This window comes from Artibeus jamaicensis, unplaced genomic scaffold, assembly GCF_021234435.1.
Source record: "Artibeus jamaicensis isolate MK-2021 breed Jamaican fruit bat unplaced genomic scaffold, CSHL_Jam_final scaffold_1964, whole genome shotgun sequence".
NCBI classification, from domain to species: Eukaryota; Metazoa; Chordata; class Mammalia; order Chiroptera; family Phyllostomidae; genus Artibeus; species Artibeus jamaicensis.
Window position 1 is genome coordinate 40,670,607 of NW_026522030.1, and position 17,312 is coordinate 40,687,918.

General features: G+C 42.1%; 1 protein-coding gene across 5 annotated transcripts in view; it reads left to right on the forward strand.

Moving 5' to 3' along the window:
• Positions 1–17,312, forward strand: part of SMARCA2 (SWI/SNF related, matrix associated, actin dependent regulator of chromatin, subfamily a, member 2) — a 163,733-nt gene that overhangs the window by 40,361 nt on the left and 106,060 nt on the right. For all 5 annotated transcript variants that reach the window (XM_037141776.2, XM_037141781.2, XM_037141780.2 and 2 more), the window contains exons 7-12: positions 151–324; positions 1,377–1,550; positions 3,794–3,964; positions 11,972–12,025; positions 14,747–14,877; positions 15,105–15,162. In XM_037141776.2, coding sequence (XP_036997671.2) covers positions 151–324; positions 1,377–1,550; positions 3,794–3,964; positions 11,972–12,025; positions 14,747–14,877; positions 15,105–15,162 — 762 coding nt within the window. The remainder of the gene's footprint in view (positions 1–150; positions 325–1,376; positions 1,551–3,793; positions 3,965–11,971; positions 12,026–14,746; positions 14,878–15,104; positions 15,163–17,312) is intronic.

Sequence of the window (17,312 nt, forward strand, 5' to 3'; positions counted from 1 at the left end):
AAACCTGTAGAGTCGCAGAGAAGAGAAGGGAGAAGGGTGAGGATCAGGAACCTGGCCCTTGTTCAGGGAGACTTTCTTTTTTTTTTTTTTTTTTTGTTCACATAGCAGATATTTATTTTTTCACAATTCCAACTGCTTTCCTTTTGACAGCTGAGACAGGAGGTGGTGGCTTGCATGCGTCGGGACACAACCCTGGAGACAGCTCTCAACTCCAAAGCCTATAAGCGAAGCAAACGCCAAACTCTAAGAGAGGCCCGCATGACAGAGAAACTAGAAAAGCAGCAGAAAATTGAGCAGGAGAGAAAACGCCGGCAGAAGCATCAGGTACTTGGTCTGGGGCTGTGCATTTCTCATCTTACAGACACGCCCAACTAAGTCACTAGATGGAGTCAGGAAGGCTGGAAAACGTGCTGTAGTGGACGGCGGTGGTATCACAGAGCAGGAAAGGTCCTTGCAGCTTACATAGCCTGACCACACCATTTTGTAGTTGAGGAAACTTAGGCTAAAGCAAGGTAAGTGAGCTTTCTTAGTGCCAGTCAGGTGTCATTTTCATAATCCCAGGAAAGCTGCTGGGTACAGGATTCCTAGAGCAATGTCCTGGGGGACTTGGAAAAGAAAAGAAGAGAGCAAAAAGTTATTTTTAAAACACATACAAATGTAGCATCCAGGGATCTTCAAAGGGCTCATTTTGGGGGTTTTACCAGGGCAAACACTTAAAAATATTCCTTTCTAGGGGGTTGGAAATATTTAGATGGAGGATTTGATTTGGGGTCATAATCTTAGAACTTCTGTTTCTTTTTGTGTTCAGTTTACTGCCTAGCCTAGTTTTATTTGTAAAATTTGGATTTAGTGTAAGTAAGGGTACACTTACCCCTCCTCTATTTAAAATAGTATAAAAATTACATATGGAGATTTCAGTTCCCTATGAAATCTTGGTTCACAATTCTAAGGTACTTAGAGCAGAAGAAATATTACTTTTATAACATAATTCTCACTGGAGATACTTATCTCCCTCAGGTTTATTGGAGAACAATTGGCTTTTAATTTTGTCATTGCCATTTTGCAGGTTTCCCTCCATTCCCGATCTTTCTGTTTTCATATGGTCCCATTCTCAAAGCTCAGAGACTTCTCCCCCAAAGGCTGGCACCAAAATAAACCTGGAAGGGTCATCTTCCCCACCAGCCCCGTAGCCCACACCTCAGTTATGGAGACATACCAGGGCATCTAACCCAGAATAGTCCCCAGCTTGTAGTCTTTCACTGTGGTTAACTACACAGTGAGAGTTTTTCTCGGACAACACTAAAACCTCAAGGGCATTGGGAAGTGAATTTTTAGTATACTTTTCTCCCCTCACCCCCACCCTTGGAATCCTTTAGGAATACCTGAACAGTATTTTACAACACGCAAAAGATTTCAAGGAATATCATCGCTCGGTGGCTGGGAAGATCCAGAAGCTCTCCAAAGCAGTGGCGACGTGGCACGCCAACACTGAGAGGGAGCAGAAGAAGGAGACGGAGCGGATCGAAAAGGAGAGAATGCGCAGACTAATGGTAAGGGGCTCGCCTCCCGGAACCCAGGAAAATGCTCCTCTCACCCCCAGTGTGGAGAGTGTTAAGTGTGCGGTGGTAGAAGGAGAAAGTAAAAGCTGCTTACCAAACGTATGAATGTGTTCCTTTAACTTCACGGAGCTGGAGTCAAACATCCTCACTTTCCTAGACAAGGCATGCTACAGATCTCTGGCTACACCTGGTGAGTGTGGTGCTTTCATTTTCTAGCAGGGCATTGCTGTTCAGATTGTAGCTCCTCACATCAAGGCAGGTACTATATCTCGCCGGAGTTTTCATACCCAGGTCTGGAAGGCTGGAAATGGCAGTTTAAAAAATATCACTTCTCTGAGACTAATGGTGTATGTTGTTTTAAATGAATATCTCATGACGTTGTGTCATGGAATCTAAAGAGGTCTAATTTTTTGAAGCTCTTGTCTTTTCTTCATGCCAGAATTTTTTTTTCTCTAGCAGTGTAAAAAGTGATCTTGAAGTTGATTTTGAAATGTTGCATTTTTGTTAATAGCCGGAGTATTTCCGACGGCAAGTCAGGGATCGTTGATTTTGCACTATTTTTTAGTGGATATGTAACACAGAAGGGATTGGTATGTCATTGGCCTGTGTTTTGTTTGTTTTGTTTTGGGGGGGGGTTTGGAAACTGGACCTCACAGGACACCATAAATTTCACAGAAGTGTGTGTTATCTACAATGATCCGAGACATGCAGATGCTATCTGGGGCACGGTTCCTGAGGAGTGCATGGACAGAAAGTTTCCACAGCCCATAATTATGTCTTGGAAAAATTCCAACTGACAGGTCTTCCTTGCTGGTTTGCATTTTTTCCCCACAATTTTTTTGGGTTTCAGGGAGTCAGCACCACATTTTAAAAGGCTCTGTGTCCAGGCACACCTCAATCTCACCCTCTTCTCCTGCCTTTTTCTCTTTTTCTGTGGGAGGAGGAAGACTGCCCCAGAAATTTGTAACTAGCTCGGGAGACCGTTTTAATAGCAATTTGAGCAGTAAGCATTCAAATTTGCCTGATTTAACTGAAGTGAAACTATATTAGAACTTCAGTAACAGATTGGTCTGACACTAATGATTAGGCATTTGCAAATCATTAATTTTTGCAATTAAATGATGGGATATACAGATAACAGAGAAACTGAAGTTCTTTATCAGTCTTTCTTCGAGTGAGATCAACCATAACGCAAAGCAATTAGAGCTATAATAGCGTTTGAGGCTCCTGTTCATCCACGGGGCAAACAGCAGCCAGACCGAGGGATGGAACTGCTGTCACTGGGGCACGCGCAGGAGTGACACCTCTGAGCTGGAGACGCAGATGCCCCTTAAAGATTTGGCACTGTGTTCCTTTACTCTGTACCACATGATATGTCCTATTGTTGGGCTGTATGAAAAAGTTTTCTCTTGAAATGGCTCAGAGGACATCCGAGTTTTTATTCCATTTAACCTTGTAGTGTTGCTTACTGGTTTCTTGCTCAGTGATATTAGACCTAAGTAGCAAATGACTTGTCTTCAGTCACCCAAGCCCATAGCACAGTGGCAACCTGTGACAGAAATCCTCCAGATTTGACTTTCCCTGTCAACCACAATGTTTGTAATGCTTTTAAGTATAAGGGGTGTTTTGTTTAATGCTCATTTTATTACTTGCCATTAGAAGCACTTATGGGAATATTTTTAAAGGAAAGAATATTACATCTAGAATTTGCTTCAAGACAGTCCATTTGGGGATTGAGGGGAGGAGTTTGAGGAAGAGAGGAGTTTGAGGAAGAGAGAGGGGAGGAGATGAAAGGATTCACCTCGAGTTTATTTTTGTTGCTTGGTGTTGGTTATATGAGAGATTATTCTATTCTCTCTATTTTTTTCTTATACTCGAAAATTTCCAGAATACAAAGTTAAGAATAAACTTCAGATGGTGAATTGTCAAATTTTAGCATTGTTTGTGCAAGAAACACAAAAGAACAGAGTTGACCCAAAGTGCTCGGTCACACCACATAAGGAGTGTGGCTATGCACCCTGACTTTGCTGCGAACCCTGCAATCCCGCAACTAGACACCCCCCGCCCCCATTCCCCCCAGTCCCAGACTGTGTGCGAGAATTCTTGTAGCCAGAAACATTCAATTTCCTGCACTCACCACCAGTCAGAGTTCAGACCATCCAAGGGAGGGATGAGCAGACAAGGTGTCTGCAAACTTCTGTGATGCTCCCATCATGCTCTTCTTTCCTTAACAGGCTGAAGATGAAGAGGGCTACAGAAAACTCATTGATCAAAAGAAAGACAGGCGTTTAGCATACCTTCTACAGCAGACCGATGAGTATGTGGCCAACCTGACCAACCTGGTTTGGGAGCACAAGCAAGCCCAGGCAGCCAAAGAGAAGAAGAAGAGGAGGAGGAGGAAGAAGGTGAGTGCTCTGCTGGCAGCGGCTGAGTCAAAGACCAGTTTAAGGCATGTGTTGCTCTTTAATGAATACTTCTTACCACACTGAAGCAAGAGTTAGATTACTGGATTGGGAAAATCACTCATATCAATGGGTATGACGTGAAAGAGTTGATTGGGCGTACTAGACAACAGATTGGACATGAGGGTGTAATGGATAGGATGTTTTAAACTGAAATAGTGCACTTTATATTCCTGTTGTTTCTTACAACCTTTAAAAATTAAATACAGGTGGTCAAGAAAAAGGGGAAACACAAGCACGATGAACTGTTTTCTTAAGTGTGGTGCAGTGTCGCTCAGTTAAGAAACTGGAGTGAAAATTAAGAACAAAAAGCAAGGTACTGGTTGGAAGAAACCATGGGAAAATGTAAGAGATAGCTTCAGGGCACTTTTGGAACAAATTTCAGCCCGATTATTTGGACAGACGGCGATGCCAAAATTGTTCATTTAGTTCAGCGGCCTTGTGCCGCACTCAGCCAAGTGTCCAGCTCCGGGGTTTAGGTGATCACAGAACACAGAAGTGAAAGGTAAGATAGAATTGCTGCTCTACAGATACTGTGTCCCAGTTCAAGGGCAACATGCTAGTGTAGGCCTGTGAATATAGCTCTTTTTTGAAGCTTAAGTAGTCGGGTAGCTGAGTTCTTGGTTGATACTTTGTTTTCACAGTAAGTGCTAATTGGTTCAGGTACAAACAGGAAGAATTGTGGAGGCTGAGGCTGGGTGGCATTTAATCATTTATTCTCTGAACTGAATAATTGAACAAAAATGTTTTTCTAAAAATAATTAATTTCATGGCTCCTGAATTCTCATACCTGTTTCGTAATTAAAGAGGAGGAATAAATGATTGAGAAGGTGCCCTCTGGCTCCTGATCTCCTTAGTGTAACACAGCTTCCCTTCTTGTGAAGATGAACGAGGAATGACTCAGGATTTAGACACTTGGGTGGCGAGGAATACATTTTCTTGTCAAGGTAGCGTGATAGGCTTTGCAGACTTCATCTCCCAATTTCTGACTTAGAAAGACATTTTCAGAGTTCACGAAGAGCACGTAGGCAAACAGAAACAACTCTGTAACATTCTGTAAATGGATTCCACAAAATGGCAGTTTTAGTTTTCCTGAATCTAGACCTGTATTTCTCAGAGGTTGTCACTAAAAGGTCACTGTTAGTGTTTTTAGAATTTAAGTTCCTATTCTGCATTTCTTTGTGATTAAAAGCTAATGGCCTAGATTGGAACTTCTGGTTTATAAATAATAGATTCCTGCCATGCTGTTTAACCATTATATCATCATAGAAAGAGACATAATTGAGTGATAATGATTATGCCTTTTTTAAAAAATTCGTACAGAGCAGGGACCTGTCACAATATTTTTCATGGTGTTGCCAGCTCTGATGATCTGTAGTTTGGCTCTCTGCTTCCAAACCCTTGCCTTCAGGTTTGCTAGTAGCACTTACTCTGTTTTGTTCATTTGCCCAGTAGACGCTAACCGAACAGTTACTATGAAGGAGGCACTGTGTGCTGGATGGGGGGGGGGGGGGCGGGGAGAGAAAGGAAACAATGGTGAGGCAGAGCACTCTTGCCAGCCCTCTCAATTTAACCAATGACAGAGAAAGAGAAAAAAAAAGAGAGAGAAACAGACAGATGTTAATCAAATATGCATATAAATATATATTTATAAACTGTGACAAATGAATTTTGCGAGGGAATGCTGTGAGTCAAATTGGGGATAGGGCCTGATTTCCTAGCAAATGAATAATAATAGCAAAGCCACTTCCCGCCTGCCTTGTGGATCTCCCCCGGGCACATCCCATTGATGATCTCACGTGGCTGAGGATGCAGAATTATTACTTCGCAATCAGTCCGCTACCTGCCTCTTCCCTGGCACACTCTCAGAATGCCTAGCATCGGGGCCTCCCCTGCTCTTAGCAGGACTAGGGGGGACAGGCCGTGTTTCCCTCCTGGGCCCTCCTGCCGGGAGAAATGATAAAGAAGGTAAAAAAGAAACGGGCCCCTTCCTAGTCCTTTCTGAAAACTGTCTCTTTCACGGGACTTTGAGACCAAGTTCAAAGTGAGTTACCCTATTTCAGGTGCAGCTTTAATTGTGCAAATAAAACAGGTGCTTTCAAAAGTTGATTATTTGGCACTTGGATTCTCAGTGGTTCTTCTTTCCTCCATTAGAGCGAACGATGGACGGTTGCTCATTGCCATTTCTCTGTCGGGGAAAAGCACTGTATACAGAAGCTTCAAAATTCTGTGCCGTCCCTTTCAGCGTTTTCCCATAGAACCGAACACGATCCTGTACCTCACTGCACTGGCTTTAATAAAGAAAGGCATCAGTAAACCTTTGTATTGAGACAACCTTTTTTATCTAGTGAACTAATAGCATTGAGCTGGTGGCAACATTTGTAAGACAACTAAGATACATATTGCTCAAAGAACACTGCTGTTAGAGAGGAGCGTGATTGACTTTGTAATGTAATTGAAAAAGTTATTTTTTTACTTTGTGTTAAACTCCTGTATAATTTTTTAAAAATTGCCCCAGTGTAACAGAAAAGTCTGTTTTTCCCCTTGGGGGGTTTATTGTGTTTACTTGTTGTTAGTGAATAATAGAAAAGGGTCCCTTTGACCTGCTGTGACCTTGTTTAATTTTCTCTTCTCACCATTAGAGCCATTTCTATGAAGTATATATTTATAAATCATTCTAAAACTTCTCCTTCTCAGCCCGGTCTTCCATTAATGCCCTTGAAATGGAAGAAAAAGAGATAAACTGTATGTACCTACTTAGGAGTTAGAGGAGGAATAATTTTAAAGAATTGAAATATCCAATTATGTGAAACCAGTCTCTGCAGTTGGGCAGGATGGATGCAGTATTCTGTGCACTTAGCATGACCTTGAGGCCTCCGTCCTTTGCCATGATTATTCTCTATCATCTACTGGGTGATGACAGGATACTAAAAGGGGGGGGGCGCTAGATGAAGCCACCAGGGGGTATACAAATAGGATTAAACATGCTAGATTAGAAAATTGGACTACTGTCCAAATCATGTTAGCACAGAATCCTTTAAATTCGTAACTACATAAGAAAACATAGCAGATGAATTTGCTTGTATTTCCTTACAGGGTATTTCATTAAAAGATCCATTATCTAGCACTTAAGTCTCTTGCCCTGTCAGAAGGTGATTTGTTAGGATTGAATGGGAAAATTAATCTATCTAAATCATTTAGAATGTTCCATGGCACATAGTAAGTGCTCAGTAAATCTTGGTTATAATCAAGCTATTCTCATATAAATGTAGGGTCACGATTATTAAAATGTGATTGTAGGGTTTTGGGAAATAAAAAATCTTTTCCCCCTCATTGTATATTCTCTGTGATGTTGAGTAAATAGGTAGCTACCAGTTTTCTCTAGTTGAGGATCAACTGAATATCACCTTGTGGGATAATGATAGGTTCTTGGACTGTTGAGGCGTGTGGTAGGAAATGCGGATTTATTAACTTTTGGTGCACTCTGCTCATCCCTCCCTCCTCAGCTCCCTCCTACAAAGAGAATGTGTATTATGGGGCCTCTACTTTACAGTGGTTTCTGGTGATAATAAGGTGTTTCTTACAGGGTTTTAGGGTTTTTCCTTGGGCTGTGGTGGCCAGGAGCCCGTGCTACCCCCGACCCGAACCTGCTGCTTAGAAGTCTAGCCATTTTACGTGTTCAGCTTCCTGAGCTGCTGACTTCGGGCTGAAAATAAATATTTAATTCTGTCCTTCAAAACTTTCAATGGGGTGTATACCAGCAGAACTATGCCCCTGTTATTTATTTGTGACATTTCTCGGAAACTCGTGGCACTGACAGGAATCGTGGAGAACTGTGCCAGATCTTTTTCATCAGGTGTTTCCTTTTCTTTCTGCAACTTCTTTTATTCTCTTTCTCTTTCATCAACCACGATCATAAGTAAATCTCAGGACTGAGACATTTTGGAGGGGGAGCCTTCCCAACAGAATGTCCTGATCAATACATCAATCATGAGAGAAAATGTGTTTTTATCCTTTTTTAGATATCACAAAGTCAGAAAAGCCTCTTGGTATAAATAATGTTTGGTAAAAAGAGCATCGAATGCAAAGTAGTATTGTTGTTTAGGCGTCTGTTTTAAATTCAGGTTTCCAACTCTCCTCAGTTCTTTTATGTGTTATGTTTTCCCTGAAGATGTAGTTCATTGCAGCATTTCTCTACAAGGACATTTCTGTGGGCAAAAGAGAGATTCTTAGGTAATTCTGGACATTTGAGTGTAGCGGCTATTGTAAAGACTGGCGAACACAACCCCACAGTGATGAGATTTACTTGATTAGTTTGGTGTCAGAAGGGAGGAAGCCAGAGTTTGGATCAAAGTCCTGCTTGACTGGATCAACCAGTTATTTGAGTCAAAATGTTAGAACTGGTTTTCTCTGCAAGGTACAACCAAAGTAATGTGCAATTCCCTGTTAATTTGATATTCTTGGGTATTTTTTATTGCCCGATCACCTATCTTAGTGCTCAGAGGTCCACTCAAGTAAAAATAACCCAGTGATTTCTGCAAGCTGGGGTTTCCATTGAAACTGAATGGGTCTTTAAGATGCCAGCACATTTGAATGTTGTTTCAGCTCTCGTAACACCTGCTGGGGGGATAAAATGCATTCACTTTCTAAAATAGATTGTGAAATATTTGGTGTAAAACTGTTCCTCGACAAAATGAGGTTGTTTATGGCCTATGTTGTGGTAAAGTACAATAAATGAAGTGGCCTATTGAAGTCTGTTTTCCTGAGTTCAGCTTAAACGGGATTTTCATATTTAGGGACTCTTTTCCCTTCTTGAGCACTGATTATTTTATATTGCTTCTGCAAGGACGGTGTGTAGCCATGCACACAGCTTTGTTCTGGAACATTCTAAATGGATCATGTGAATTGACATTGGCCTTTGGAATTAGGAGCCCAAGTTGTCCTTAGTTATGAGGAATTTGGTTCATGTCCCCTCCCATGACCAGGTTAATTACGCTCCTCCCTCCCTCCCTGAGCACAATTAGTTCCAGATTTTTTACAGGTAGGAAGAAGGCAACACAAAGTTCCTGCAGTCCTAATGAATGGATGAACTTCAGTGTTTCGTTTTTAATCACTGGAAGTGAAGCTCAGGTCAGTAATATTGATAGGATGTGTTGGTGGTCACATGACACAGATAACTCACTCTGTGTGAACATTCCCGGGGCAGTGGGAGACTTGGCAGGCCCTTCACCTTGTGCTCAGAGACTGTCCAAAGTCAGTTCCAAAGGTAGCATCAATCACAGTCTGTTTGGAGTTATTCCTGTGTCTAAAAAAGGGAAGGATTTTGGTTTTTTTTTTTTAGAGGGGTGAGAAAGTAAAATACCAGTTTGATGCGAGAACATGGATTTATGAAAGAACACCAACCAGAAATGTACAAACTGAAAGAATCCAAAGCACGATGGGAGAACTTGGTAACTCTGGACGCAGAGTAAACTGCTACCTGGCTCCTCCCACACCCCACAACATAGCTGAATGGAGTGGAAGTGCAGGGCGTACCAGGGAGGTCTCACAGAGGGCCAGGTCAATGAGGAATTGTGTGTGCGTTCTTAACTATTTGACTTGCACATATATTGGCACCGAATTACAGTAATAATAATAATAGTAATAATAATAATAATAATATTTCACTGAGTATATGCATTGCTCTTGCATTCACTTATTCAGTCACTCATTTTTTTCATTCACTCACCAAATATTTATTTAGTGCCTTTTGAAAGCCAGGTACTCTGGTAGGTGTGATGGGTGGCGGGGGAAACAGACAGAAATCCCTGGCCCTCTAATCTTGCGACGCAGTTTAGTTTTCAGACAGTGCTGTAGCAGACTTGTACAGACACTCAAGAATAACCCTTGGACTATTGTTGAGTCTTTTACATTGTGGAGCTTGAAGTGTATATTATATGTGACGTTGGGTTGTACATGTCAGAATTGGGATCCAGTCCTGCCACGCCCTGGGTGGTAGTGGGAACTGTTACCACCCCTAATTTACAAAGCAGGGAACCCAAACACGGAAGATCTGCTCAAGGTCACGCAAGTGAACGTCTCTTGCACATAGTGACCCAGCTGGGGTTCAGATGCACATCATTTCTTGAATAATTCCAGAACCAAGTTTCTTAAATCTAATATTACATTGCTTCTCAAATTTGATACCTAGCAGAAAAGTCAGCTTAGAGGATTTTAAGTAATGGAAAAGCCTGATTATGAGGCAGTTTTTACATAATACACTTGCTAGTCTATAGCATATTCATAGAAAAGTATCCTTCAGAATAGCTTTGATTTTATTATTTATGGTCCTTCAAGCTTTTTAAGGAGCTATTCATCGAAATGGTGATCCAGTTCCACAAGCTAGCTATTGGAAATTGGCTTATTCATTGTCTGATTTGATTTTCTTTGTTGGCCAAATTAGCAGCTTATTTCTGATTTGTATGGAAAGAATGGTAGAATTAATTGACTTTCTCCCATTAATTAAAAACAGTTGCTTGCGTATAGTGCCTGAGAAGTACCAAAGCGGAAACTTCAGGGGCTGGCTGCGGGGACCTTCTCCGAACCTCCCTGCCATTGTTCTCTCTGTGTTTCTGGCCTAAACAAAGGGCCTGGTGTTTTTGCTGCTGATCATTTCTTTTGAGCTGGTAAACATTTTCACTTTGGGGTGGCATAAATAGAAACTTAAATTATTGCAAGATCACAACCAGAGGGAGCATTCTGTTCCTATCTGCTCTGCCTTGTGCTTTGGCATACACGCATATATCTATTTTTGTAAGAAAAGTATGAGGACTTCAGAATTTTCAAACACTTATGGAAACTGCATGTCTTCAATATGGACAAAAGGCTGTATTTTGAACATTGCACGTTTTCTATAAAAGCTGTTTTGTCGAGAGACAATTGAGTTATTTTCATAGAAAGCATAAGTGTATGTATAATCAATGCCTTAAGTAAACAGAGTGAAGTTAATATCGATTCTGTATCATTATATATATTTTTAATTAACTAAAGGGCCCAGGGGAGGAAAGCTCATTTTCTTAAATGTCTTGATAAAGCAAATGACTAAAGTTTTTTGTTGTTGTTCTTCTCATTATACTATCCTGAAGTAGTATAACTTTCCAGTAATAACTTTAAAATAAGGATTCTGTAAAGGTGATGTTAAAGATTTCACTTGTCAAAGAAGTTGTTACAAATGTAAGAAACTTTAGACTATTTTGTGTGTATTACAGATGAGACTCACTTTGATATGTACAAAATGTGACATAATCTTAGCTTTCCGTTTAGGCTGTCTTTGAGACTCATGGACGTTAATGGACTAAGATATTGGACTATTTAAGAAATGGTAGATGGTAGAATTTTTCATGAGATCACAGTATCTGCCTCAAATTTCCACAAATACCCACTGTGGAAATACTTTACATTATGAAAGCCCATTAGGTAGAATGAAAAACGTTCAGAGAGCTCACAGAGTTTTATATCATTTTGTATTTTTATGACTGAAGAGCAGTTCAGAGTTTATTCTCAATGGACATTTTTAGCAAACTTGCTACGGGAATAGGGAATAGTGAAGTTTTGCTGACTGCATCAGGATTTGTCTTCTTGGTGCCAAGAGTGAGAACACTGAAGGTTGGACCTCTCCCTGCCGGCGCTGCCAATGTCTTAAGCCCTTTGGATCCTAGAAGACAATCCACAAATCTCTGGTGTGCTGGCCTTGAACTGCAGCTGGCCTTCAAGAACTCTCTGCAAGCTGCTAATAAAATACACACTTTCTCTTAGTGGAAACAAGTTAAAGTAAAAGGCATAAATACTTAAGTTTTGTTGGATGAGGGCGAGTAGTAATGAAATGATGTTACATGCCCCAGAGTTACAATGAAGTCCTTCTGTCCCCACCTGCTTGGTTGAGGCCTAATGTGACGCATTGTCGTTTTACAGAAGGCTGAGGAGAATGCAGAGGGAGGGGAGTCTGCCCTGGGACCAGACGGAGAGGTAAGAGATCTGCATCCGTCCCTCCGGCGTCTGCTCAGTGAGTCCCTACCACACCTTGCCATGTCATTGCTGTGTACCCGAGTGTTGCTTTTACTCAGCTATTCACTGTTAAGTACAAAGAGTAGTACATTAGCGTCATAGAAAAGGGATATACAAAAAGGTAATCTACTTCCTTTTCAGACTCCCAGTCAACTGATAATATGTTTCTTGTGTATCATTCCAGAATTTTCTGTGCACATAGAAGCATATGTTTAGGAATACATAGATTGTGTAAAAATCTTAAGTGATTCTATAATTGCATTTGCCCAGTAAAGGATACAGAAGCATAAACTATGACCCATTTTCCTTAGTTTATTACTAATTTGAAATTATTTGGTTAACTTATTCGGTTAACTTATTTTTGTACACCTTCTGTAGGTTTCTATTTCTATAGAATGTGGCTTCTGTTTGTAAAGAATGTAGCTTCTATTTGTTGACTCATCCACATATTTCTAAATTTTATTTTCTAGTATTTCCAATATTTTCCTGAATCATAAGAATAGTTACTCATTTATTGTTTTTTTTTTTCCTTCTGAAAACTCCAAATTCCCTGCCCGTGGTCCACAGGAGGAGACACACTCCCAGAGCAGGGTGGCAAGGAGCCTGTTTTAAGCTGCCTTCTCCTCTCAGATTCCGCTAAACCCACGTGGAGGCTTCGGGTGGGTGGAGGGTCGCCTCTCCCTGGTCCGGCGTCACTGTGCATGTGAAGTGTGCTGTGAATGCGCACTGCCTGGATCAAGGGGAAAGGCTGGAACCACTAGTCTGTGCAGAAACTCCGTGAACAATACATGTTGCTTAACCACTATAATCCATCACAAGGAAAGAAAGGATCGGGATAAGTGTCTAATGTGTAAGAAACTCTCAGTGGGCTTTTCTGAAGGAAGAATGCTCTATCTTGGAGCACACAGACACACTCTAATTTGTAAAGGCCCGGCCCGACCTAAGCACGCCTCACGTCAGTCCATAATTAACCAGCTCAAGGAAGAGATTTAACATGCTAGTTTGAGGGCGCTTTATCTCTCACCGCTTCTTGGGAGAATTACCTGCTGATTTGGGGCCTGTGACATGCACTTGTTTTTTTTCCTTTAAATCTTAGCACGTGTGTTATTTGCTGAAGTTGGTAGAGTGGACATATTGCTCAGTTTGTTTTGAAACAATTTTCCTATTATAGTACTCTGCTGTGCTCATTCAGAGCTTCGGCCAAAGTTTCATTCCAGCCACAGTGAATCCCAATCTCGTCTGAGGCGTGATGTCTAAAACAGTGAAATAAGCTGTATTACGCTAGTTAAAGATCATGGAGTCTGCTTTTTCTTTGGGAGATGGTAGCGAATGGCACATTTCCTGGTTTACCACTTGATCACAGGCGGCCTTTTGCAGTGATGAGGAAGAGGCATCGTCTTGGTGTGCAAAGGCATGGTGTTCTCACCCACGGCTTGAGCACACCTAAAAGAAAAAAAATGTAGTGTAAAGGGAATCTTTTCTTTTCTCAATGGTTATTTTTGCGGAAAATTGCTAATATATGCTTTCTTATTTTGACAGCACTCTGTTAAGGGCGGAGGGGAAAGAACCAGGTTAGGAGTGTGTTCATTTTCCATTAGCTATAGACAATAACCTACCGTATTCTACTTTTCCTATCATTTTTATGTAACTCCAAATAGGAATAATTTAGGAAAAAATTGGAATTAATCAATAGCCTGAACATTGGATTTTATTACTTCTAAGGAAATAGAGAACTTGGACGACCCACAAGTCAAGCATTTCCAAACAGACATCTTGCTTAGGGGTCTGTTCTTAGAAACGTGGCCGCTGTCTACTCACTGGCACTCACTGGCATAGGGTTACCCCATCTCTAGGCCTTTTAAAACAGTTCGTTCTCTGAAGTAGGTGAAACACAGTCCCTGCAACTTCATTTATTCTCTTAGTTTTCGGAGCAATCCATTTTTCACTGAGAGCCTAATAATGAACTTCAGCTCAGTTGGTCTATTCTCCACATTTGTAAGGGGCGGAGCTTTTGGCTTTATCGTACTCACAGGTACCAACGGTTAGTCCAGTTACCTGGAGGTTTGATTTTGGATAAAGGACACAGGTTCTGCAGAAGCCAAACTGGCCGGTAATGAGATGATGCAAGTTACATACTTTTTGCTTTTCCCATCCTCTCCAAAACCATGAGTTTGCCATAGTTGTTATCTGGGAGATTTTGGGAGGTTGAGGTTCTTAGTTGTGAGTGACAAAAATTGGGTCTTCCTGATTGGAGTAAGAAGGGAATGTATTCATAGGATATTGGGTGAGTCATCAGATCTCCGGGAAGCCTGGAGAGCCGGACTTGAGGCTGCACCTGGCACTGTACATACAACTGATCGGTGAGGGTATGGCTGGCCCTGGCAGCAGGCAGGAGCTTGGCCAGCCAGTACCTCGCTGCACTGGCTCTGCTGATGCTCATCTGCCCTCCCCGTAGTGTGCCTGCTGGGCCCTACCTCCGTGAACCTCTGCAGAGGTCCTAATTCAGAACCTTGTTGAGCGCATTCATTTGGGGGAACTGAGGTCTTGTGCTGGTGAAATTTCCACTCACAGAAAAAGGTTCAGGTGCTGGCAGCCAGCCAGAAGGCTAAGACATGTCCAGCACAGAATTGGGAGAATTTCTTAACACCAAGCGATATGGTTTTTTTTTTTTCTCCTTTCTAGCCCATAGATGAGAGCAGTCAGATGAGTGACCTTCCTGTCAAAGTAACTCACACAGAAACCGGCAAGGTCCTATTTGGACCAGAAGCACCCAAAGCAAGTCAGCTGGATGCCTGGTTGGAAATGAATCCTGGGTATGGCAATAAAGCAGAATTATTGGGGTTCTTGGGGGTTTTAGGTTTTTGTGGTCTTTGTAAAAACCCTTGGACCCAAAACAACATAACCTTTACTGAAGTAATTAAAACTGTTGCCTGCATGTGTCACTTGCATACCGAACATGCTGGTTAAGTCATGCTTGTATATATTATTTTATGATTTAAAGAACTAAGCCCCCTCTCCTTCCCCACTCCCTTTTGTGCAGTTACGAAGTTGCCCCCAGGTCCGACAGTGAAGAGAGTGATTCTGATTATGAGGAGGAGGTATGTATTCATCTCTGTTTGGAGTTTATTGGTTTGAAGTTTATGAGGGAGCACCCATGTCCTTCGGTCACGTCTCCTTCCTGTTTTGGCCTTTGGGTGATGACTGGGGTGGGGGTTTGCCAAAGCTTTGACAGGGCACATGGAGCTGTGCAGTGACCTTCAGGGCTCCTGAGCAACAGACGGAGACTTGGCGAATTCTAAATTTATTTGGAAGCAAGAAAGAGAGGCTGGCATTAAACTGGAAGTGGTGGAAAGGCCTGCTGGGGAGAACTAAGGATGATGACTTCGGGAAGGTCAGTTCCATGCTGCCCAGTGGTTCGCTGTGAGGGCTCGCTGCCTAAACCGTCTGGAAAGTCCAGGACCTTAGACAAAACGGACAACATGGGCTCGGTTTCACGAGTTTATTGTTCCTCTGGGTTTCCCTTTAAATAACCGTGACTCTTGCTTGAATTCCTTGGATATGCTCGTTACGAACAAGAGAAGCACATTTTCCAGTCTCTCGGAAGTGATACTCAATATATCTAGAACCTAAAATGGTAATCTTGTGGGCTTTTAATAGAAATTACGAAATAATAAAAGAATTTTTAGATCAACTATGAAATGCTTAATAATTGCAAATGGAAGGATTCAAAGAATGTTTCTGGCCCCTTTATCTTCGCTGTCAGCATTGCAGTTGGTGAAACTGATTTTGCCTGTGTGGAGGGACCTCGGGGCCAGGGCTGTCCCGGTGCTGTCGGCCAGGCGGCAACCGCACTGGTCACAGCTCACTAGGATTTTAAGACAGTTGTTATTTCCTTCCATTGTGTGCGCCCATGTTTTCTAAATTACTCTACCATGGACACTTTGTGAAAAGGAACAATAAAAGCTACGTTTTTCTAAAAGCATACTAGTAAAAAGCAAATATTTTTAGAGCCATGCTATTTATTTTTCATAGGCTGCTCTTTCTCTGAGATAGTTGAAGCTTACAAAATACATTTTAAAAATGTTTCTCTGCCCTAGATGGTTAGCACAGTTGGTTAGAGGGTCATCCTGATATGCCAAGGTTGCTGGTTCAATCCCTGGTCAGGGCACAGGCAAGAAGCAACCAGTGAATGCATGAATAAATGGAACAATAATCCGTGTTTCTCTCTCTCTGTCTCTATATTCCTCTCTCTCCCCCTTCCTCCTCCCCTTGCCCTCTCTCTTCCTTCCACTCTCTCTAAAATCAATAAGTAATAGATAAAAATAAAAATGATTTTCATTTACTTGGATGAATGGGTCATTGGCAGGAGCTTCTCACTCAGAGAGCCAGGGAGGGACAGAGATAAAACCAAACAGGCTGTTGCACCTGCACTCGCCAGCCCAAGACTGACGGCCGCAGGCAGCTCTAGAAGGGCAGGAACAGAAGGCCCCTGACTGTGGGCCCGGAGACCCAGGACCTCATCTGGGGTCTGCCGCCCACTCATGGCCGGTCCTGCCCCTCTCATTCCTCACCTGGAGAATGAAGGAGCTGTGCCGATTCTTCATTTTACCCCCCGTGTCTCAGTGACCTGTGATCGTAGGCTTGAGTTTGAGCATTAATATCGTGTCACTTCATACTTTTTCACTCAAGAATTATGGAATGGCATTGTATTTTTAAATCTACTTTTAAAGGAAATTCTGTTGGATTATGTGGAGAGATTTAGCCTTCCACATCAGTGGTTAGGAATGATTGTAATGAATATTTAGTGAAGCTTTCAAACACTTCCACAGAACTTAGTACGCAGTGGAGAGGTGGGGAGGCAGTAAATGAATCCTAATGAATGAATCCTTTGCCAGGTTATTGACAGTTTTCATCTAAGCCTTCGGGAACGAGTGGTGTGCAGCACCACTGACAGCCATGTGCCGACAGGCTCCAGTCCTGTACTGCGGACACCCCTCGGGCCCATCAAACCCACTGGCCCTATCAGCAAGGACATTTTTATGAGTAGGACAATACTGAGGTGTCCAGAGACACCTACTCATATGAGGTGTCTCTTTGGAGGGAAGGATATAGAATATTGCTAAGTAAGTGAGAGATTTGTGGTCTACAGGACTCTTTGGTAACCAACCAACTCAAGAGACATGTCCCTCTTTCTGGCATGATTTTTCTGTCTTCTTGGGAGCAAAGATTCCAGAGGATCCTCAGAAGG